The 25,636-nt window shown below is 37.1% G+C and overlaps 1 protein-coding gene across 1 annotated transcript in view; it reads right to left on the reverse strand.

The window, feature by feature from the left end:
• Window positions 1-795: 795 nt before the first annotated feature.
• LOC142349654 (uncharacterized) overlaps window positions 796-25,636 on the reverse strand; it is a 37,128-nt gene continuing 12,287 nt past the window's right edge. Inside the window, exons 2-5 of the mRNA XM_075401371.1 lie at window positions 23,060-23,465; window positions 21,362-22,495; window positions 8,992-9,177; window positions 796-2,128 (exon numbers count right to left, since the gene is read on the reverse strand). Of these exons, the coding sequence (XP_075257486.1) occupies window positions 1,500-2,128; window positions 8,992-9,177; window positions 21,362-22,495; window positions 23,060-23,465 (2,355 nt within the window). The 3' untranslated portion in view covers window positions 796-1,499. The remainder of the gene's footprint in view (window positions 2,129-8,991; window positions 9,178-21,361; window positions 22,496-23,059; window positions 23,466-25,636) is intronic.

Raw genomic sequence — 25,636 nt, forward strand, 5'->3', positions numbered from 1 at the left:
AAAACTAGGCTAAAAAACTTTAAGCGATTAATTAATAAAGCTTGTTACATTCATTCCACAGAAGCCTGTTATTAGGGACCTTTACTGCACATATGAGTTCCTTTGACCTTAACCAAATTCAAATTAAACTCAAGTTTTAAAGTGCAGAAGTCATTTTATTGAGTGAGGTAAGTCACGTATGATCAAAATTTAATCACGCAAATAACCTAAAAACCTCCGCTAAAGCGAGTGAGAAATGACGTCACGCGCGCAAATGCTGTTAGTGAGAGGAAGAAGTCATTCAGAATATTTGACTTTTTCAGCTTTGCTGTGTGAACAAATGTAAAACGAAAAAAGAGCGTCAGACGACGAAACAAAAAAAACCAAGAGCACCGCAATATAGCTACGCTCAGCTTACAGCTTCGCAGCTATAATAAAAAATTAGTTAATAATTATCATTACTGCCACTGTTCGTCAAAGTTTTCTTTCAGCATTTACACTTTTTCTGCAAATAGAATATAGGTTGATTGTTCCACCACAAGAAAAAGCTTGTCTACATTTCCATGAGCTCCAATATATTCCATAGCATGCTTTTGTTTTCGGTATCGAGCTCGCATTCTTATTCTATGAAGCAAATTCAAGGATGCAAAATCGAACTAGACAAGCCTAATGTTGAATGCTGGTATTGAAAATTCATGCGAAAAGATGCATTGATCATCAATAGGTGACTTTATACGCCACTATGTCCATGATACCTCCACAACCTTGAAAGGAATTTCAAAGACCAGCACAGGTGATATACAGAAAGATAAAAGACACGATAAAGAATTTCTATTTTACTCTAATTGCAAAAGATGAATAATTCTTCATTATATATTTACAATTGCAAACAACGACAGATAGACAAAGAATGAGAAAGAGCGAGAGCAAAATTTACAAAATATGATCACTCTAATTCAATTACCAAAATAGCTATGGACAATTGTCACTTGAAGTCAAACAAAGGGAATATTGTCATTGTATGATTTGAAGACTAATAAAAAAAAGTACAAATTAATTGCAAACACTAGAGTAAGCGGTCTTGGCCAAAGACACAAAAATCATATTAAAAAACTGGATTGCATCAGGTATGAGGCTCTGGTTGGTAGCACACAAACAGTCAAACTATAAAATGTGGAAAGTATAGTGAGAGTGATATTGCAAATACTGTGGAAAAGAGTGGAAACTGAACAATGTCAAGCCCTTATCATACAAGGCTCTTCCTAAGCTCAATAAACTTCTCCGATTTGTTTCCTCCCCTCTGTTGCAAATATTTTTAATACCAAATTAACGCACATTTTGCGACAAAAATGGATTCCATATCCTGAAGAGCGGCAGAAATTGCCCTAGAGACGAGTGAAATACCAATTATAGATGATGCAATTTTCATTTTAAACTGTCGGGGAAGGAAACAGTTGCAATCTGTGAGTCATTCTTCAGAGGTCAAGTCCAACTTTAAAAGAGGTTTCAATGATTGGTTATTAGACAAACCCTTGTTGCACCTTCTGCGCATCAATGACCGCCGGTTGTTCAATCATGTGAGGGGAGGAACGAGAGAAGTCTTTACTGGTGATGATGTACCCTAGAGGCAACACTTCACTCGGAATATGAGAGGGCACTTCAAACTCCAGAGGACACACAAGGTCGTCCACACTTCCCACTGTGACTGCCGCTTTGCTCTGAGATCTTCCTGCTACAGGTTTCGGAATTTTGAACCTGGACTTGGCTGGTTTCACTTTGTAATGAATGTTGAGCGGCTGGTAATAGGGTGAACTTTCAATTAGACGTTTGTGCTCCTTGCACATTGGACCTATTAAGGCGTCAAAGTGGTGTATCAGATGTCGCCTAAGAAGAGTCTTGCTCACTGGGATATGTAAAAGATCTGCCAAAGTATCGGCCGTGAATCTGGGTTCCAGACACATCAGAGCCCCGTGAACTCCACTGCCCCTGAGATTGGGGGCGTACTCACTGAGGTCGATGGATCTGAGCCACTCCATCACTCTGTGATTAGACCAGTGCAACAACGAAGAGTCGTCCGCAAAGTTATTCGATCTCCGGATAAACGTGTCTGGCTTCCAGCCCTGGATACGCAAATACTGGATCGCACGACCTAGAAAATACAAAATGAATTGCTTTAGAAACAAGATTTGTTTGTTTTGGCAATTCTTCAATAAACTTCAATAAACAAATGCTTCAAGAAACGATTCTCAAGACACCATTGTGGTTGAGAAGCAATTGAAATTTCTAATGAATGGAAATGTCTACGAAAAATTGCATAATTAATTTAAGCTTTTTTCGATCAAGCTAAAACATAACCGGCTAAACGTCGGAAGAATTGCTCTTGAACGACTAGTGGGAGCTCTAATCAATTGCAGCCTGCTTCAGTCGGGAGGAGCCTAAATGGGACTACGAAGTTCAATAGCGGGCTTCAAATAACCACATTAGAGGTTAAAATATACCACTATTAAGACGTGAAGTGAAAAACGGCACCGGTTTCGGCGCACTTTTCATTTTTGACTTTTAATATTAAATTGCCGCCAATGAAGTTCAGCTGCTCGAAATTGTGATTGAGAGAGAATTTTAGATCAAGCAAAACGCAAAAAGTCAAGGGCGTAAAAGTCACTCGAAAAGTCAAAACGGTCAAGCACAAATTTTGCATAAAAAAGACACACACGTTTACAATAATTGATTCTATACGAGAGCAATTAAAAAGTAAAATAGTTCTAACAATAAAAGCTACTGATTACATTGAGTATCAGCTGCCCTCATCAAGACTAAAAATTTCTTTCTATTCATTGTGTCATCAAATTATTCATCCTTGTCTATCCCAAATATAATATCAGCCTTGTTGATCCAACATATGATAATGCTATCTCTAGAAAAGCAGTTGAAATGGGGTATAAAGTAAGTATCTTTTTTGTTCCAGATACCATTCTTAAAATGAGCCGTTAAAACATAGCTGGCAGATTGTCCGAAAATAACTGTCAAAGCTTTTTAGAGCTGCAGTCTCAAACATACCCGGCAGATAGTCGGAAAATAGTCGCCATTCACTCCCATAACCCAGGTTAGAATTGAAAGAAAAAAATTTAAAATTGATCATTTTACAAAACACTTTTTAATTGGGCGCTATTTTGATTATATTTAGCAGTTAGACACACTCCTGTTTCTTAATGAGAATATGGTAGATCAGTATCAATACTAAGACGCATTAAAGATAATAACTAAGACTTACAACAACAAAACTCATGTAGCGGTCATTTAAAACAAAGCATTATGGGTTTATCCTGTTTCTAATTCTAATTTCGTTTTTGATACTGATTCTGCTAACTTAAGATCACTTTGCAGAGCAACTGCTGCTTAAAAGCACTCAGCGCAGAAAAAAGGTAGCCGAAGAATTAAAGTACTTTTATTCAGAAGATATTGTGCAACTTATGTTTTGTTTCTATTAAATTTCCCCAAATAACCTTCACCTAAAGTTACATATACTAGTTGTCTTCATCTTCTTCAATTACAGTAAAAAACTAATTTGGGAAAAAAAGTCATTCTGAGAGTGAGGTAGGTCACGTGTGACCAAATAATTAATCACACGAACGAACAATAAAGGCTGTATAACGAGTGAAAATGGACGTACTGCACACATTTCAGTCGAAATTGCATTCATGAATGAACAAAACGTGGATTTCAAGTTAGTGTGACGTCATATTGCTGTAACCAAAAGTTAGACGACCTATAAAAAACATTGCCTGAAGACTCCGGACTCGACTCGAAACAAAACTTGACTGACTGAAACCGCAGGCAGCTACCTTTTTTTGAAATTTTTTTTACTTCAGTAAGCTGTAAAATTCCCAGAAGTTCGCTGTAAAGTAGGGGTAGCATTTAAAATGAAAAATGAAAATTAACTTTTCTTCTAAAAAAATGTATAAGCAACATCTCCAAAACGCCAATTCTAATATTCTTAGCATACTGTGGGACATCATATATCTTTAATCTATCAGTAACATTTCAAGACAAAACATAGCCGGCAGATTGCAGGAAAATAGCCGCCGTTGACGCGCTGGATGCACATTGGGACTGAAACAGATAAAGAGAAGAAGAAGAGATAAATTGACCGATTGTGCTGTGTTTTTTCAGAGTCAAGTGTTCTAATTTTGCATGCAATTTCGGTTGGAATCTAAAAATATACTTAGTTCAGCTACTAAACTGGAAGTTAATAAGCTTAATACCAATGTTAGCTGACAAACACTCTAATGAACTTTGATGCCTGATTCTCAATGATTTAATGACCGGGCTTTATCAGTTTATTCCGTCTCTTTTGATTTTGATATTTTGACTTTGACAGTATTCACCACATTTCGTAATTGAATTTCTGAAAAATTTAAAATCCATTCAGTTGAAACAGTGAGTAAATTAAGTCACAAGTCAAACGTGAAAATCGTGATTTATGTAAAACGAAAAACGCGATCAAAAGGTACAACGAAATTAAAAAAGGAGAGCGCCTAAATAATAGCCGTTGAGAGGCTGACGGCGGCTATTAAACACCTTAATTTTTCAGAAAACGGAGAGTCACTCAGGATTTTTTTTCATATGTGGGTTTATATGAGTTCATTAATAATTTGTTAGAAAAACCATTTGGTAAGATCTTCGGGGCAAATCTTACATATCTCACTAACGACTTAGATTGTGATTATCAAGCTTAATCAACTTCTAGTTGAATTCGTATTCTCAATTTTTATTCGTTGGTGCAGATTATTTCTGTTATCACTTATACTCAAAATGTGAATGGAGCTTTAGGAGTCAAATAAAAAAAATAGAAACCAAACAAGCTGAGTATTTAAAAAAATGTTAATTGAGATTCCGCAGTTTGAACTGTGTTTTAAAACGGAACATTTTGTCAGTTTTTTTGCTACAATTACTTGTTTTCTTGATAAAATTGTCTGTATATTTGTTCCAAGGTCCATTTAGTAAAATAAAGAAAACTGATCTCAGTTATTCCTTTTTTAAATACACGTGTCCTTTTTTTTAAAAAACTGTCTAATATTTCTGATTACAAACTATTAACTCCTGAGTCTAGCAAATGTTTTATTCGTTTCCCAAGGGTGCATAGATGGTGTTTTTTTACAAAAATTTTTCTCAAAAGTTTTTGAAATACCATTTGTGATGACCCGCATAACATATGTCATATTAAAGAAAACAAAACAAAAGGTAATATGAACAAAAAAAATTGTTAAAAATCACAAAAATATTTAATTTACTGCAAAATCATCAATCCTATTAATCATTAGATCGTTTCACTTAAATCCCTTCAAAATAAGCAATTGAATGTTTAAGGTTATAATTTTTTTTCAAAGACATGAGAAATAGTCAGAAATCATCAAAAACTAAAAAACACCAATAATTAAATTAATAGAATTCTTTTCGGCATAAACAGATCTTTGTTCCGACCCATTAAATAAAATAAGCAACGCCACCAACAAAGGATTTTGCGACAATGTCTCCGCAGACTGAAAAATAGAAGAACAAAAACCGCTAAATAGTGTCCAAATACCTTAAAATTCCATCTGCAGTCTAATCTATCCTCAAAATGGTTAAAACGCTACCGATCGAACAAATTCTTGTTAAATTATATGCAAAAAATTGTGTGAATAAAACTGCTTTAAAAAGACCGCACGTGAACGAAAAATAATACTCGCTTAACAAGAAATTGTCGACAATGCATGAACAGAAACACTTCATCCTGTTCAAGAGATTGACCTGCACACTTGTTTTTAAGTACAGCGCTGATTTTCAAATCCTGTCTTTGTGACACTTAGAGAAGACCAAAAATAGCTCCACTCAGCTTTTGCTATCAAGGCTATTAACAAAAATACTGCATTAAAAAAAAACAACCGACTATCGTCGGGCGAATTGAATTGTTCTCAAACGACCGGCGAGCGGTCGGCTTCGTCAGTTGCTAGCCCTGTCTAGTGATGCTAGCTTTAGCTTAATTGAAGGAGCGTGAGGTGAGGGTACTAAATGGTGACATCACGCCACATAGCAGCAGCTGAAGTGCGGCATCAACAAAAGAGTTAAGGAGAGAGGGAGAGATAGTGTGCGAGAGATAAAACGTGAACGAGAAGGACAAAGAAAGAAACCCCAACGATCGAAAGGTAGACAGAGCTAGGAACATTTTCCATAATGAAATTCGAATCTGCAACTTCTAGTTTTCTAGCCTTGTTAGTAATCAAATCATATAGAAAGAAAGGAAAGTACAAAATTAAGTAAAAAATCACCATTTCCCAATAAAAACATATGTTCAAAACGATTTTTTGTCTCTGGAGCAGCTCTGTCATGTAACCCATCCGCAAGACTTAAAAATTTTCATTGGCCAGTAATGGTCGTTAAACTCAGAAAAGAAAAATAATCTTAAAATTTTTAAAAACAATGGAAACTTTTAACAAAATCTCGCTAAAATTTGTGTTATTAATACCTTCAGAACCAATTCATTGTCTCAAGAGACTATCTAGTATCCCCATTTCAAGCCTTAAATAGTTTCACAGGCTCTTAGAGATCAGATCAATTAACATGTAACATAAAATTTTTTCGAAAAATTGAAAAAAAAATTTATCAAAAAATTGCTAAAACTCGAATCATTGAATTATTGATAACCATTCCATTAACTCTAAAAATTAAGCCGGCGCTCATTGTCAAACCTCGGAGGTCCCTGGGCCAGAGGAAAATAATAAAAAATATTCGAAAACTTAAAAAATTGCAAATAGTTTTTTTTTAAAAATTGCTTAACTTAGTGGAATTAAAACACTAAATACATTCCATTACATCTAGAAACAATGTGGTAACCTATAATCAAACCCTAGAGGAGGTTACTTGGCTCTTGAAGCTGGAGAAAGCTAAAAAAAATGACAAACAATTTTGAAAAACTTAAAAATTGCAAATATATTTTTTAAAAAAATTACTTAAATTCGTGATATTAAGATCTTAACAAGCTTTCCATTACATCTATAAATTATGCAGTAACCTATTTTCAAACCCTAGAGGAGAGGAGCTTCTTGACTCTTGAGGCTGGAGAAACCTAAAAATTTACAAAAATTTTCAAAAAACCGTTAAAAAATTGCAAGTTCTATATAAAAACTGCTAAAAATTGAAAACTATTCCACTACCAATAAAATATTTTTAGTAACTTATTATTAAAAAGAAGGTGGTTTTCTGGCTCCTGGTTCTGGAAAACCTTGAATAATGACACTAAAAGTCAGAATTGAAAAAAATTGCAAGTTTTGTTAAAAAAATGCCATAATTCATGATGTTAAAATCTTCAAAAACAATCCATTCAATAACTTATTAAACCCTTACGGAGGTTTTCTGAACCCTGACGCTGAAAAAAACCTGCATAAAGACAAGAAAATGAACAATTGCAAGTTTCGTTAAAAAATGCCAAAATTCGTGGTGTTAAAACCTTGAAAAACATTCCATTACACCCAGAAACTATACATTAACCTATTATCAAACCGTAGAGGAGGTTCCTTGGCTCTTGAGGCTGGAAAAAACTAAAAAATGACAAACATTATCAAACATTATCGAAAATAATTGTGAATAGTATAATTTTGCGTATTTTAGTTTGGATTACCAAAATATATAGCTCTTAAAAAGGTGATAAAAAGTACTGATATCTTGCAAAAGACGTTTCTCAACTTCAACAAGCCTCAATTTTAAGGTGGTCTAACAAAAAATTCAAAAGACAAAAACAAGAAAAATTGCAACATTTTGGGCTCAAAAACTCCTAAAAGTGACCTTTTAACCTTAAACTATGGCTTTCCCGGTAGCTTCATCGCACTAAGCACTTGAAGTACTACTAAACGCGGCTAAGGGCCTCTAATGAAACTTAAAGCCCACTGGGCGCTACCTGTTTAACGACGAAAAGTCAAATGGTTTAGCCAAAAAATCGGTAGCGAAAAATCGCACAAAAAAGACAAGACCAATAGGACTAAAATAATTGCTACAAACTTCATTTGAGAGCAATTAATCAACCTATTTTCAACCATGTACCAACGAAAATACACATGACAGGAAAAAAACGCTTTCAGCACATGAATTTTAATACGAAGAGCAAATTAAAGGATCATTGAACGTTCACCAAAAAAAATTCCAAGACAATTGATCCATTACTTTTCTACACAATTCTATTTTCTTATCTTCCACAAAATGAATGGCTTTACACTATATCTTTATTTTTTTAAAATGTACACGTATTCCTCTCCTCTCAAAATTGCTTCAAACTTGTTTGAGAGCAATGGATAACTCAGGCGCTTCTGAGAGCCTAGCGATTATTTTTTTACTCTTAGCTTAGATGGTTTGCATATACAGTTCCTATGATCGTTAATAAAAGAACTTATTTGAGCTCTCCACTCTGAGTGATACAAGGAAATCTTCTGACTAGCTGTACTCATTGTGCAACTAAACTTAGGGTAAAAAATCTCCACTAATTGTTTGAGCAGAGAAAAAATTCAAAACATGCTATCTCTTTTCAGGTGCTGTTAGTCTAGCATCATCTGGGATACGCATGGTAGCAGAGCCTTGTTTCGCTATAACAGATACTGAGCGCTCGAGCCAGACGAACAAATTTTAGAGACTATCCTGTGGGCTGAAAAATTGTCGCCGACTAGTAGGGCAATTGGATCATGCAGCTTAAAAAAGTCAGATTGTAATCGCAAAGATCTAGCCGAAAAAACTAAGACCCATTCCACATTTAAATGGAGTTACCAGGACAAGGAAACGAATGGTTATGTTAACAGAAATATTTATAGAAAAGTTTTAATTAGACGCACTTTGTCTTCAGAAGTTGTCAGAGTAAAATTAATTTTTGAGTTCACTTAACTACTAAACTTAAATGCTCTCCTAGTACTCGTGCTATAGCAACTTTATTTCGTTCAGTAATTTTTGGGAGGAAGACGTGACCGATAGAGTAACTATAGTTGATCTAACCAATGCTGATCTGGTGTACAGCTGAGAAAATCTTGACGAGAGCGAAGTCATCGAATGTGAGGTAATGCAGCACCCTCCCATCCACACTCGCATCGATAAACGCATCCTTGTACTGGGGCAACCCAATATCATCCAGCCATCTTGCCACCCACTGCGTTGTCATTGCCCCAAAGTCACTCCAATTCCCTAAACAATTGACGCTTACATATAAAATACCAATTAAAATGAAGTTGTTGCCAATGTTATTGCAACCTTCAAGATGATTCAAATTAACCGCCAAAAATGCGACAAAAACTTTGACTTTTTTGTCCAGTAACTTGAAACTTAGGCGTGCTCTTTTAACAAATGATTACACTAGAGATATGTTTTAAAAATTATTTTGGCGACCATCCGCCTTGACAAAAAGGACATAAAACCTTCTGAATTTAATTTTATTTTTTTAAACCAAGAGGTGGCATGAGCACACCCCAGGACTAATATCCAAGACTACGACGTCACCCCAGAGGAAGAGTTTTTCAAACCAAAGACGAGGACTTCTTTCAAGGGTTTTCAGACGTCACCCGACCAAGAAGGCCTGATATTTTTTGGTTACAGACGTCACCAAGAGATGATCGCCCGAGGTTCCAGACGTCACCTCAAAGAAGTCCCTTCCCCGGTTAGACGTATCCAAAAAAAACTTTTTGCGACAAAAAATCTCAAACAAACAAAAATTGTCCCCCAACGAGCTTTTGTTGATGGTTTATGAATAACATGGCCATGAGAAACATGTCAGCAATTAACGAAAACAACACAAATTGCACAAAAAAACAATCTAGCTTTTTACAACGGAAAAATTCAAAAAAATTCTTTCTGAATTTGTCGCAAAAATCTAGATGAAAGTAAAATTTTTAGTTTAATAGAACAATTCAGTTGGACCTAAAATCAACTTTATTTTGGTTGAACTCCTGATGTAAAATTTTGGCTCAGGAATAGAACTCGCAAAATTGAAAAGCGTCAAAAAATCAAAAAAGGTTTTTCTACCGTTTTAATGAAAACTTTTAAATAAATCCAAAAAACCCCATTGATTAGCCCCCCTGGGTTTGTTAAAAAAACAAGCTTCAAAATCAGTTTATCGACTTTGAATTTTGTTGATTAGGCCTGTTGATTGGAAAACCTGTTGATTAGGCCCCCTGCGTTTGTTAGAAAACAAGATACAAAGTCAGTTCATCGACTTCGCATTTTAGTAAAGAGGTAACTCAATTCTGACAAATTTGCTTCTTTGACTCAAAAAATTCAAAAAACATTTTCCTAACGATTTGAAAAACCATTTAAAATATCCACTGAAACCTATTGATTGGGCCCTTTGGGATTGTAAGAAAACAAGTTTCAAGTCAGTTTACCAATTTTGCCTTTTAGTAAAGAGGCAACTCAATATTGACAAAATTGCTCTCTCGACTTACAAAATTAAAAAAACGGTTTCCTAACGTTTTTTTTTGAAATTTTTAATAGATACTGAAAAAACTATTGAATAAACCCCCTCATTTTGTAGCAACACAAGCTTAACATATAAATGATTGAATTTGCAAGTTTGTAAAGAGGCAACTTGAAATTTGCTTTACTTAAAAAACGTTTTTCAATTTAAATTCAAAAACGTTTTTCTAACATTTATTGGAAATTTTCGGTAGATAACAAAAGAGCGTTCGAAAAGGCCACTTCTGTTTGTTTGAAAACAAGCTGAAATTTTATTTCATCCCCTTCCAAAACTGCAAAGAAGCAACAGAAAAGTGGCAAAATTGCTTCTGTTATAAAAAAAATCAAAAAAACGTTTTTTCTAACGTCTTATTAAAATTATCAATCAAGTTTCAAAAAGACGTATTTAAGAAACCTCCTCAGTTAACTACAAAATAAGCTGAGAAATTATTTAACCATTCTTCAAAACCGTAAAGAGCAGACAGAAAAGTTCTTGAAAAGCTTCCTAAAAAAAAACCTACAAAGGAGTTTGTGTTTTCTTTGATCTTAATTGCATACTACCTGCCGCCAGCCTAGTTAATGGGGTATTATGTAATCGTAAGAAAATCCGAAATTTACATCTATTATGTTTTCATTTTATGCATACTACTAGCCGCGCGCCTAGTTAATGGGGTAGTACACACTGAAAACACCTTCAAGAAAATTAAGAAAAGATAAGAACTCATTTCTTTTTCTCAAAAAGAAAGAAATCAGAAGCTCCGAAATAATTCCACATTCAAAACGCTCACGCATATAATCCCTTGGACTTGGAAAACTCAAACGTCTCTTCTTTTCGATCCGCGGTCTCAAAAGTTGCCGAAAGAAGTTCCTTTTTCCCCTTTGGTCTCAGTAGTCAGCAATTGACAAGTAGAGTGTTTTCTTTGGGTCGCAGTAGCCACCAAAGTAAAGCTGAGCAATTCATAGTTGGCAGATAACACCCAGAAGCAAATAGAAGCAGTTGAATGGTAGCAGTTGTTCTTAACTTCATAAGAATTGAAAAAGAATTTCTTGAAAAAGAGCTTCAAAGTACACCCAGCATTTAAGCAACCAGTCTTCTCTGCTTGTCTGTAGCTCACGTTGCCTGGTCTCACTGTATTTTAAATTCGAAAACATTAAACTTGTTTTGCAGAAGCATCATTTTTGATTTAGTTTGTTTGCTTTTTAGGTTTTATTTGTTCCTAAGATTCCACAAACAAAAAATAAGCAGTTCAGGAAAAATTTCAGGTACCTTCTGATTCAGGGAGAGCTAAAACTTGCTGAAAAACGCTGCGAAGTCATATATGTATATAAAATTGAAAGCATTTATTTGGTCCTGTTCAACAAATCAACGGTACACACACGCGAACGCTTAGTTTTTCCTTTTTGAAACATATTTTTAGCTAGATTTAGCACCACAAAAAAACTCATTTAGGACTCTTGTTTTTGTGAAAAAATGCGTCGCCATTTTTGAACGAAGAGAGCTAGGCTGATAAGCCTACATAAACATAGGGGGTTCTTTAATTTACCAAAAAAAATCGTCGCTCCGTTAAATTTTGAGCCGTTTTTACCTTTACTTTACATACGACAGAACAATTACGAGTCGACTACAGCTTGCTCATTAAGATGACAAAAGAAAACAGCCACAGTCTACAATAAGCGCTCAACAAGTTCAAAATGACTGAGCTCAACCTAAAAAATCAGCTTGATCTCTTGCAGACACCCGTTGAGCAGAGAAAAAACTTCCGCACTCTTTTTTTGTTGATCAATAAAACCAAGGAGAGTGCTAAAGAGCTGAAGACAAACCTCGACAGCATCATGATGGAGAAAGTAAGCTCTAGTAGTATAAACTCCTTTATGAAACGTCACTCAAATTTGATCTCTCGTCTTGAGAAGTTGGAACTGGAAGTCAACAGTCTCGACGATGATGGTCAATTGAGTCAATCATCCACTCGAGTACGGAATGACATCAGCTGCGTTTCACATTCATCAAGAAGACAACTCGAATCTCAACCATCGAAACTTGTTTCGAAAAAACTAGTACAAGACGACTTCACAGTAAAGAACACCGTCAGCGATGTGTCCCCTCAAGTCCCCCCCAAGACCAGCGAAACCACCGTTTTTCCTCCCGCAAGGACAAAATAACCCCAATCTTCTGTCAGAGTTCCTCCAGAGTATCCAGCAATTTTCTCAGGTTTCTATAAAATGGACTGAAGAATCAGTAGAAGACTCTACGACAACGAAACACATTAACCAATCAATGTCGTTTTTAGCAGCCCCCACACCATCATCAACTCAAATATCCAGAGCAAATCAAGACAGATTTCTTTTCAGTAATCCTCAATCGCCAGAAAAAAACGTGGGTCTCAGAGAACAAGAGAATACTTTCAACCAGTTTCCTTAAATCCAACAACCCTCCATTCCATTGAATCAAACTGCAGTCTCATTTCCTGTTTAATCTAGTGATAACCAGCCGGAATTATTTCACTCATCAATTGTTGATCACATTGCCTGATACGCCAATGAATCAACCAGCAAGTACCACAGTTAGACCCAAAGAAGTGCCTTCTGTTCCCTTAAATAACAAAAGAGAAGATCAAAGCATCCGTCTTGCATTAGATTTACAAAACTGCTCAGTTAACAAAACCAATACAAACCAAACGTCAAATTCATTCATTTTAAATGAGCGAATTCTTCAGCGTCAATTTCATTCACAAAAAGGAAAAAATAGAGTAACGAATGAGACCACGCCAAATCCATATTGTTACGAAAACAGTCGTCACAATCCCCTGTAATTTGGCAACAATCAAACGTCAACTGCTCAAGCCATTTCAAACACTCAATTTGCAGCTGTTCAAATAAGTGAAACCAGAACGGCAGGAAATTGGCGATGTCGTTACCTACATTAGCGCAAACAAACAATTCCTAACAATTTCAGAACCCACATTACCCAACTGGAGTTCATTTTAGCAATAGAAATCGAACGGAAGAACCAAATGATAAAATTTTCCCCCTCCAATACAATCCAAGATACCAACATTGTTTGCTGTATATCATCACAGCCACTTAATTTTCCGCTTACTCCGGAAAATCAATTTACAAACTACCAAACCGCCATTCGTCCCCATTGCTCAACATATTAGCCAAGCAAACGTTTCGGAAAACTCGAAACAAATTCCAAATTGGTGTTTTCCTGGAAAGCAACTTTTTCAGCCACGAACTGAAATACAAACAGAAACAATCCCGTTTGAAAACATTTTTAATTTAAAAACCACAAACAAAAATTCCATTTAACTTCCACCAATAGTACTATCAAATTTCAATGGAAACCCACTGAAATACAGTGGATGAACAATTTTTTTAACCTAGTCCACAATAATACTAGCTTTACGGATACACACCGTATAACATACTTACAGAACTCGGTCGTAGGAAAAGCAAGGAAATATTTCAAGCTTACTCGTGTGACCCAGCTTACTACCCGATTGCTATGAAGGAGCTTATGGATCACTTTGGTGATCCCAACATTGTTGTGAATGCTTTCATCAATTGTTGTGAATGCTTTCTGGAAGCCTGGCGTCCGGACAATGATTACAACAAGCAGAATTTTGTATCTTTCGCTCCTTTTCTCAAATGGTTAGTGCAAGCTTTGGAATATTTAGGCTTCAAAGCTGACTTGCAAAGTTCAACATTGATGAAAAAGGCAAAAGAAAAAATTCCACATAATATTCTGATAAAATGGACAGAGTATACAATAACATCAATTGGAAATCAACCAACGCTCTCTGATTTTCAAAGTGGCTTGAAGTACAGGCCCAAGTGTAGAAAATCAACAGGGAAAATGTTCATAAACCATTTAATAATCAGAACACTTTCAGACACAACAAAAATAACATTAGCAGAACTAACAGGAACAATAATGATACGAATCAATTTTCCACTGATGTATTAAACAATTGGAAACAAAATCTGTTGTAGTTAATTCGCCCTGCAAACCAACAGTCAGCCGCCTGTCCCTACGCGTAAAGACACTGATCAATCTAACAGGTCTTGCGAGAAATGCAAAGGAAGTCACATACTCGCTACATGCCTTGAATATCAGAAATTTTCGCCGGACCAGCGGTATGAAATTGTGAGCAAGAACAATCCTCGCTCGAACTGTTTAAGTAACAAAATTCTAAGCAGTCCTGTCCGTCCACAAAAAGATGCCAAACATGCAAAGGTTTTCACCACACAACTTTGCATGATCCTTCAAAACAAATAAGCGGCCAACTGCTGTTTTCTCAACAAGCAACCCCAATCAGCCGCCACAAAATCTGACCAGCAAGCAAACCCAGTCACTCGTTCAACAACAAAATCAAACCAAAAGTACTGAAACCGTCAACAGTAAAAAGAGACAGCAGACAAGATATGGTCAATCGTTTTCTGCTAAGCAACAATCACAACAACAAAATATTCAACGTGTTCATTTAAATTCTTCTATATCAACCCAAAATTTCAGTATCATTCAAAACAAAAATTCTCCTCCTGAATGGTATGAACAACAACAAATATTACCAGTTTCGCTTGTATATAGCAGTACAGTGTTCAATACTTTTGCCTCGATTCATCCCGGAAGCCAGTTCATCGTCCTGATTGATAAAGTTACCAGCTTTCTTGAACTTCCATGCCAAGCACAAGCATCAACAACTCTGCAGTACCTCAACACTGAACAAAATGCCACTGTCAAAAAAATGAAACAGTGACAGTAACACCGTTTGACAAAATCAACCAAAAATTCAGTATTGCAAGAGCATATAGAACGCCATATCTCAACGTATCACCCGGTAACACTCCTGAACTCAACCAGTTATGCGACGGTTTCAAGAAACTTAGTGATATTTATTTCCCAGACATAGCCAACAGTGCAATAGGCGCCCTCCTTGGGGTCAATACGTTTGCCTTTACGTACCCGGTTAATGTAATCCAAGGTAGCCAAACAAGTACATTTGGCGTTAAAACTAAGCTTTGTTGGACTCTCGCTGGAGAATACGAGCTTTCTCATAAAACAATGAGGGAAAGCAAGCCTCAGCGAAGACCGTTTGTTTGCCATGTCTGCCTGAAAGACATTGAAGAAGAACCATTGGACCAATTAGTTCAAAAATTCTGGAAAACAGAAGCTGAAGGTACATTACCCGAACAAAATGAAGACAACTCAGCAGGCAAAATAGCAGTGCATGCACTGGAAAACTCAATCTATCACAACGGTGAAAGAAATCAAATTTGCCTTCCTTGGAAGCCTGAGAAGAAACTTGAGAACAACTACTTCTCAGCAGTGGGCCAACTTAAAAGCCTACAAAAACATCTACAAAAATATCCAATTCTCAATCAGAAATACAACCAGACACTCCAAACAGATTTGGATAAAATTTTGTCAAGCCAGTCGAAATGCAGGAACCATCTCCACAGTCAATTTGGTACCTAGCTCATCATCCTGTCTCTAACCCAAACAAACAAGAAAAAGTGAGAAGAGTTGCGAACGCAGCATCAAAGTTTCGTGGTGAATCACTGAACTCAAATCTCCTAACTGGTCCTGATTTGCTGAATAACTTAGTTGGAGTTCAGTTGAGATTCAGAGAACACCCGGTTGCTGTTGTGTCAGACATCGATGGAATGTTTATGCACATTGCCATGAGACAAGAGACCAGTCTGCTCTTCGTTTCCTTCGGATGATAGACAACTCCATTCGACAATTCCAATTCACTAGATTAATCTTTGGCGCAACATGTTCACCATTTTGCGCAATTTATGTACTCAATAGATGTACAGAAGACAAAAGTAAATTTCCAGCAGCCTTGAACGCAATTAAACACCACTTTTATATGAATGACTACATCCAGTCCTTGCCAACAATTTCAGAAGCCAAAAAAATCATATCACAGACAACAAGATGTCTGAAAAATGGTGGCTTCAGGTTAACAAAATTTGTTTCAAACGAACCAGATGTACTCACTGAAATGTCTTCCGACGATAAAGACGAAACAAAACAGATCATAAGATTCCTTGGTCAAAAATGGAACATAACATCTGACAATTTTGTAATGTTTCCTCTTGAACAGTTTCTAGAAGATGCAACAGTGTAAACAAAGAAAAGTATTCAGTTTGGTATCTTCAACCTTCGATCCCATCGGTTTGTTGTCTCCTCTGACAATTAGAATCAAAATGGTTTTGCAGCAGATTTGGAAACTTGGAAGAAAATGGGATTTGGTACCACATGAACTACACAGTGCCCTCCAGAAAGTTCTAAACGGCTACTTTGGCTTGCCAGAAATCCGAATACCAAGAACTGTTCACAATTTCAGCAAAATCACAAGCAGCAAACTTCATATTGTGGATGCTTCAATGGCAGCTATGGCCGCCGTTGCTTATCTCAGTACAACCAATAGTCAAACCAGTCCTCCACAAGCATGTTTTCTCATGCGAAAACGCAAGGTTGCTCCCATTAAACAAAAAAGCGTGCCGAAAATGGAATTAGAAGCCACCGTTATAGAAGTGCGCCTTCTACAACTAATGCAAAGAGAAATGACGTTGACATTCAGTCAAACTTTTCTTTGGTCCGACAGCCAACTAGTGTTCGACTGGATAGCCTCAAAAAAGAAGCCAAACGTTTTTGTTTCAAACCGATTGCAAGAAATACCGAAAGTTTCCTCGCCCAAGCAATAGCATCACGTCGCTACTTGTCTCAATCCTGCCGATCACGGCACTCGCGGTCTTGAGACTGAAGACATTTATCAGAAATGGCTAGAGCCACCCCAATTTCTCCGCGAAAACGAGTAGTCGTGGAATGAGATGACCAAACCACGAGCAACATGTGCTGCAGCGACAAGAAGCTCCGAGACGCTTGAACCTATCGTCGATTCCAGCTAATTTTATACACAGAACAAAATTCTTCAGACAGTTCCAACAGTGTTCAATTTTATCGCGCAAGGAAAATGCGAAAGAACAATCTACAGAAGACATTCAATCACCAAGATATTATCTCCTAAAATTGTCTCAGGACAGTTTTTTCCACTCCACAATCCATTCTTTAAAAAGTGGAATTTAACTTGATTCCAAGTGCAAAATACGATGCCTAAATCCGTTGCTGGATGAGAAAGGATTACTCCGATCCTGTGGTCGACTGCAGCATGCACCAACACAACTGGATTTGGAAAAACGTCCCATCATCTTGCACGCCAAGGACAAAAATTGTTCGTTTGTACTTGGAACATGCCCATCAGGTATGTATCTATCAGTCCACAAAACCAACAAAAGCTTTCCTAAAACAACGTTACCATGTGATTGGCCTTCGCAGAGCGTTAGCAAGCATACGATTTCATTGTTTCTTATGTCGACGCTTTGACACGACAAACATCCAACCAATTATGGCGCCACAACCCTGTTTTCGATTTCCAATAGCAGAAACACAGTTCCCATTCGCTAATTCTGGTGTAGATTTCTGCGGACCTTTCTACGTCGAAGATTCTAAAGGCGTTGTAGAAAAACACAATGCTCTGATCTTTACATGCAGGGTTACGCGTGCAGTTCACTTAGAAACGTGTCCATACCTATATATAGATACGTTTCTCAATGCCTTCAGAATATTTTAAAGTCGTCGATGCCAGCCCCAACTCCTCAATAGCGACAACTGTTGTGTCCACCTCTGAAGAACTTAAGAAAACTGTTAAAGCATTGAACAATGATAGGATCTACAAAGCTTTAGCAGTAGCCAATACAACGTGGAAAGTCAACCCCCATATGTCCCTCATTTTGGCGGTGTACGGGAGAGTTTGATCCAGAGCGCCAAAAGAACGCTCCTTCTCATTCTAGGATCCAGAAAACTCTTGACACTTTCCTAACACAATCATGGTGGAAAAAGAATCAATCCTCAAATCCAGACCACTGACTAACGTTGCTGAGCAGCCCGACAACGAGGAACCCTTGACTCCAAACCACTTTCTCATCCAGCGTCCCTTCAATAGCTTGCTACCAGGACAGTTTGGAGACCAGCAACCTGGAAGCCTAAAGACTTGGAAAAACACGCAGAAGCTTATGAACCATGTATGGCGTCGCTTGGTGAAAGAATATCTGCCCACCCGGAGCAGACGATCAAAATGGCCAGAGAGCAACGATCGGCCCCTCAAAGTGAACGACATCGTTTGGGTGTTGAAAGACCAAACACCAAGAGGCATCTGGCCTCTGGGAAGTAATGGAAAAAACACCTGGACGAGAGTCGTAAAGGTAAAAACGGCTTACGGCACGTACGTTCGCCCCGTTTCTGGTCTCGTTTTTTCTCCGTAGTTTTTCAAATCGATTTTCCTTCGCTCCGGTTTTAGGCAACGTGAGTCACCCCTTTCCCACAAAATGATGTACTGATAATATTGACAAAATTTCAGCCTAGAGTTTCAGAGCCAATTTTAAAGAAGATGACAAAAGACTTCAACCAATTGATGCATCAGAAAACCCTTGCTGCCCCCTTTGTGCCCTTGCAGCATGTTGTCAATGTTATTGCAACCTTCATGATGATTCAAATAAACCTCCAAAATTGCAACAAAAACTTTGACTCTTTTGTCCAGTAACTTGAAACTTAGACGTGCTCTTTTAACAAATGATTAGACTAGAGATATGTTTTAAAACAGAAGTAAAGAACTCTTCGGGCCAAATGTTATCAAGTTAGAAGCTTTCGATTGGTTAACAAATACGGAGACGAAAAAAAGATTGAGAACAGAGAAGCTTTAGAGAGTAGTCTCAAATAACCATAAAATTTCACTAAAAGTCATTTAGAGATAGGTACGCAATTTATGATTGAAACTAATCAAACAATATAACTTCAAAATGGTGGAACAAATGACGTTACGGACGTGACTAAAATCAGAAAATCAATTGGCCTTCATCAACAGCCTGAACTATAAATGTGCGACCAGATTTTTTCGAAGGCCCGACAGATCGTCAGAATAGATCGGAAATAAACTTAAGCGACGTAGAATATAGATGGTAAGATATACAAGCTGAAGTTTGAGAGGCAAATCACTTGTTTAAGAGGCAAATGTACTTCAATAAACATAGCTTGCAGATTGCCAGAAAATAGCCGCATCAATAGCTTCTTAGATCTGCAGTCTCAAAAAAAGCAGTAAAAAACAGACCAAAAAATTTGTCTTTTCATTGAAGGCTGAGATGTTATATTTTGATTAGAAATCTGTATAAGTTTTTGCCTGTATTAAAGGCTCTGAAATAACCTTCAATTAGAGTGACACACACCCATTTGACCTTAACTCTATAATAAAAGTCTATTTCAAAGTGAGGAAGTCATTTTTGAGAGTGAGGTAAGTCAAGTGTGACCAAAAATTTAATAACGCGAATGAACAAAGAACTCGCTCAACTAAGAGCGAAAAACAACCTCGCGCACGCAATTCAGTTGAAATTGCATGAACGAATGAATAAAAAGCAGATTTGAAGTGGTTGTGACGTCATATGGTCGTAAAAATTGCGACGATTTTGCCTCTCAAAAAAAACATAGCAGGACAAGTCCTGACGTACAATTCAAAGAGTTTTCATTGACTACAAAGAAAACTAGACCTAGAAGGGACTAGGACTGAATTCGGAAAAATATTTCTAAAAAATCAGATAAAAGAAAAAACAGAAAATCAATGTCTAAATGCCGCTAGCGAGACAAAAACCACTAGCGAAAAATGTAAATTTGACTCTAACAAAAAACTAGGCCTAGAATGAACTATGAATGGATTGGGAAAACCATTTACAAAAAAAATCCGATCCAAAAAATTGAAAAAAAAGTAAAAACCAAAGTGAAATTGACGCATGTGAACAAAAACCACTAGCAAGAAAGCGTTTTTTTGTTCAAACACCGTTTTCTCACTCTACTTTAAATTTAGAGCGAAAAAATTTCACGCCGCAAATCCTCTCGCTTTTTCGCTCCATTTCCTGTTTCGGCGTAAACAGAATCACTACTCCAATTTGACTTCAAAAATCATGAAAATGTGTGAACATATCTTAAAACATAGCAGGACAAGTGCTGACGTACAATTCAAAGTTTTCATTGACTACAGAGAAAACTAGACCTAGAACGGACTATGAATGGATTGGGAAAACCATTTAGAAAAACTCCAATCCAAAACATTGACAAAACTGTAAAAATCAAAGTGAAATTGCCGCACGTGAACAAAAAACCACTAGCGAGAAAGCAAATTTTTGTTCAAACACCGTTTTCTCACTCTACTTTAAAATTAGAGTGAAAAAATTTCACGCAGCAAAACCACTCGCTTTTTCGCTCCACTTCTTGTTTCGGCGTGACCAAAATCACTACTCCAATTTGACTTCAAAAATCATGAAGATGTGTGAACATTCAAAAATCATGAAGATGTGTAAACAGATCTTTAAAAAAAGACAGCGCCCCAATATAATTCAAATTCTTTGAATTGTAAAAAACCAAGAGAAGGCCAATAATAGCCCCAGCTATCGCTGTGCGGCTATTAATCACACTCTTAAACAATAGCAGCTGTCATAATTATCCTTTCTTGGCTTTGAGAGAGTTAAGAGTAACCTCAAATGACTTTCATATTATTTAAAAGTCATTTAGAGAATGACGTAAGTAATAAAAGATATAAAAACTACTCGCATAATTCAACTTCTAAGTCGCTTTAAAAGAGTGAAGCGAATATCGTCAGACTCATGAAAGCAGAAAAGGAACGGCATGAAAAAGTGAGCAAAATCTGTCGTTTAAGGTTTGCGGCTTGAAAAAATGTAGAACAAAAATTGAACGTCAAACGAGGGAAAAAATCACGAGAACCGCTATACAACTTTTACTTCTGGAACGCGTATCTTTTTTAAATTTTTTTGGACGTATATGAATGTCAAGAAGTACAGTACTGACCAACTAATTGTGCTCGGATCGCTAACAACAACTTCTTCCTGTGTAAACTGTTCTTCACTCGCAAATTCTTCTCAATCTCATTAGGCGTCATTCGCGACAACTTTTCTCCATTTACTTGGTGAGAATTTACATAGGACACGTATTTTCCCAACCCCAAGTTTGCCATCCAGAATGCAATCTGTTCAGCATCCCAAGTCTTGAACGGAACATCAGGACTGGCGCTGCTGTTTGAGGGGGAGGAGAACTTGTTGCCTGCCAGCTGGTTCAGCATCATTCTGGGTCCAGCAGTGCTTCTGGAAGTGCCCCCTCGAGCAAACAGTTCTGGTCTAGGCGAGTCCGTGAATTCAATAGGCGAATTGTCACTCAGATTGGGATTAACATCACTCGAGAATCCATCGCCAACAATACCCCCTCCTCCCCCAGCATGATGTCTGGAGCTATTCGCCATCTTTATCACATTTCTGCCGGTGGCTTTCGACTCACTTCTGGACATTGGTGTAATAGATGTTGAATGGAGACTGTCTGCAAATGAACTTTGTAGATTTTTATCTAACAGATCCGGCACGCTGTTATACTGGTTCTCCTCGCAGTCAAGCGACGTCCCCAAAGGACTGTTTGTGGATGATATTGTGAAATGGCGCTTCTCACTGTAAGATCCGGTCCTGGTTATCTTGGAGTTGGAGAAACGGAAGGGTGGTCTGTCAATTGGTTCTGGTGTAGTTGGCACGTGAGACATTATGGAAACTTTTCCCAAATCGTCTTCATTTCCTGTACCAGCTGCACCATCAGTGAAATGAGCAATGGATGAGTACTCGTGTGAGATTGCCTCGTAGTTTTCTTCATTGTCGATAGATTGCAGCTGAGGCTGTTGGGCCAAAGGTAGCATCTGATTGGCTGAAACGGGTGGATTATAGAACTGGACATCGGAGTAGGATTTCTGGTGGAATCCGCCAACATTCCCATTGGGTGATATCTTCTGTGGCTGTTTGCTGTTGGTGGAAATATTGGCGTTGACATTGACACTAAGAGGAGGCGTGGCTTTGTTGGGGAACTCAGAATAGAATGTAGGTTGTTCCTCATTGGCCTCATTACTAGGAGTTGAGATTGGAAGGGACTGTTCGCTGTTATTGTCCACTGAACACACAGCACTATTATATCATATGGTTATACAGTAGATTGGGGGATAGGCACAATTCTACAAAATTTAAGAAATAAACATCACATTGGCCAAAATGCTCCCACTTGTATATGCTGCATAACACAGTTATACACTTTTCACAACAAATACTTGACATGAATGTAGTCAAAAGGCATCCGCAAAAATAAAGGAATGTCTGCTTGGCAGCAATGCTGAAATCTCGGGATGTTCTAGCAACCGATTACCAATTTTCATATTTCTTTTTCAATCAATACTTCAGTTCTTAAATTGAAATTGATACCTTGTTCGGGTACTTCGATGTTCGAGTGCTGCTTCTCTTCTAATTAATTGGAGAATTGGCGTTGAACTATTCCGGTAACCTATGTAGCCATCAGAGTTAATCGAAATCAGTATATTGGTGCATAACGGGAGCTTCAAAGTATTGTCTACAAAACCCCATTATGGAGGGGGAAGGGGAGAGGGGAGGGGGAGAGGATATCACTTCAATATCTTACGAGCACTGAAACACGTAGAAGTAAGGAGGAGTAAACAAAACTGACCTGGGCTGACACTGTTGGCTTGGAGCGCCGGGGTCATTGCCATGGCTGTGGTGGATCTTTGCAGAGCCAGGATCATTTCTTCCATCTTTGCATTCTTCTTCTGCATCTCAGCCAGGGCAGATTCCAGTCCATATATCTTACTCCTCTGTCGGTCAACTTCCACCTTCAATTGCTCATTCTCCGCACGCAGATCTCCACTACTTTTAACAGACGTCGCGGCAGAAACTGATGATGGAACAGTAATGCCATTGCTAGTACTGCTATTCGTAACGGTGGAGTATGTGTTTGTAATTGCAACTGTTAGGGAGCTTTTCTTCGACTTCGATTGCGCAGAGTGAGTGCTAGTGTTGTTGTTAGTTGAGGTAGTGACGGAATGTTGTTCAAATGTGTTGTTGTTTGGCTGCCTCTGAAAATAAAGCAGTTAAATCACTACGGTAAAAAAACAACCACAGTTTTCTCATTGAATTCTTTTTTCTTTCGATTAACCGCTAAGGGCTTTCGCATAACCATCAAAAACTCTCACAAATATTGCAGATTTATGGGTCAAAAGAGAGCATCTCAAAAATGGAATTTTTTCGCAATTTAAATTATGAATTACGAAATTTGGTTACTTCTGATACAGAATTTAGTTAGGTCATTTATTGATCACAATTAAATGTTTCTGCTCTGATTGCATCTGTCTCACCACATGTTACGAGTTACTAAAGCTACAGTTGCGAGCTTAAATATCTATTGTTATCTTTACTACATCAGGTATGAACAATTTATAGAAATCCAGAAGTTGTTGAACTGCCGGTTTTCGGAGATGCAAGAAGGTAGTGAGCCGCTACCATTGTGCTATTGGACAAGATCATTCCCGAGAGCAAAGCAAAAACCACGCAGCAAGATATATAAAGATAGAAAATTGTAAGCACTTATACACATAGGAAAAAAAGAACCTTACCTTGTACACTGCTTTTAAACAATAGAGCACATTTTTTAGCTGTCTACGGTATAATCTCCCGAACTATTGGGTGCTATAATGTTTGGAACACTTTAGGACTTTAAAAGATGTGATGAACCAAAGAGACTATTTATACATAAACGAACATTTAGAACTTCTAGTTGAACAACGATTGCGTATTTTCTTGTTAACGAAAATGGAAACATACCCAGCAGATTGCCGGAAAACAGCCGCCGTTGATTCCAATAAGCATGATTGGGATTGAAACAATAGAAGATATTGCCAAAAAAAATTTTTGTACAAAAACATTTTTAAGTCCGATTAATTTTGATGGCATTTCGTAGTTGAAAATAATTCTGTTTCTTAGAGAGAGGCTACAGGGGCTACTATCAATACCAATAAGCATTAGAGATGGTAACTAAGACTCATAGAAACGACGTTCAAATAGCGGGCATCTAAAATTGGGCTTTATTGGTTTATCTCGTTTCTATTTCTGACTTCAATTTTTTATACTGACTCTATTCATTTTGAATTGCTTTGCTGAGCAACTGATGTTCAAAATCACTTTTAGCATAATGAGAGAAGAGAGAAACTAGCCAAGAAAAGTCAAAGATTTCACGTAAAATGTTGAAGAAGCGGCAAAATGAGGTAAAGCGAAACATTATTTTTGTTCGACAAAGTAAAAAAACATAGCCGGAAGAATTCCGGAAACAACTCCAAGTGAAAATCCATTTAAACGCCATCCAACTACTCATCAGACAAAAAGGTGCCTTCACTAATTTATAATTATCTTGAATCAAAACCATAAAACAAAAAGAAAACAAAAATCAAATCTGTTAAAATATGGTAAAAAAACTGATCAAATTTTGTTATAAATTGAGATCCCGAAATAACTATCTCTGACAAAATTACTTCATCAAAGCAACTATTACTTACTAAAACCATGATGTAAGTTTTGAAAATACTTGAGGCCAAATTATGAAAAAAACAACTTGCACTAAAAAACTGGAAAAAAGTTACTATATTTTTAATTTTACAAAATCATAAAAATCCAAAGAAAAATTCCTTTCAGCCAATAGGGTATCCAGATGATCGCAGAAAATCGGCAAGTCATAATAGGCTAAGAAACTTGTCTAAAAAACAGAAAAAAAAAACGAAAAACTGCCAAAAATTGCCCAAATTTTTGCCATTTTTTGTCATATTTCTCAACAAAAAAATGATTCAATCCACAAAACGGAACCCAATTGTTATATAAAACTTGCTCAAGTAGAAGTAAAACAAAACAATCGTCAAAAAATCGCAAAAATTAGCCCAAAATTCAGCGAAATACATGAAAAACGTCCGAATTTCCAGAAACCTTCAAACCACTACCAAAACCAGCCTAAAAATGAATCAAAACCAAACCTCTTAACCAAAAAAAAATATAACCGACTAACGTCGGGCGAATTGCTCTCAAACGACCGGCGAGCGGTTGGCTTCTTCAGTAGCTAGCCACGGTTTATTAAAGCTAGCGCTAGCTTGATTCGACTCTGCAACTTTTATTTTTCTAGCCTTTTTAGTAAATAAATAAAAAAACTGATATTTTAAAAACTGCAAAGTGCACAATTTTAAAAAAGCCTCCAGATTCCGCAGTG

The sequence above is a fragment of the Convolutriloba macropyga genome, chromosome 11 (genome assembly GCF_964194025.1).
Source record: "Convolutriloba macropyga chromosome 11, txConMacr16.3, whole genome shotgun sequence".
NCBI lineage: Eukaryota > Metazoa > Xenacoelomorpha > Acoela > Convolutidae > Convolutriloba > Convolutriloba macropyga.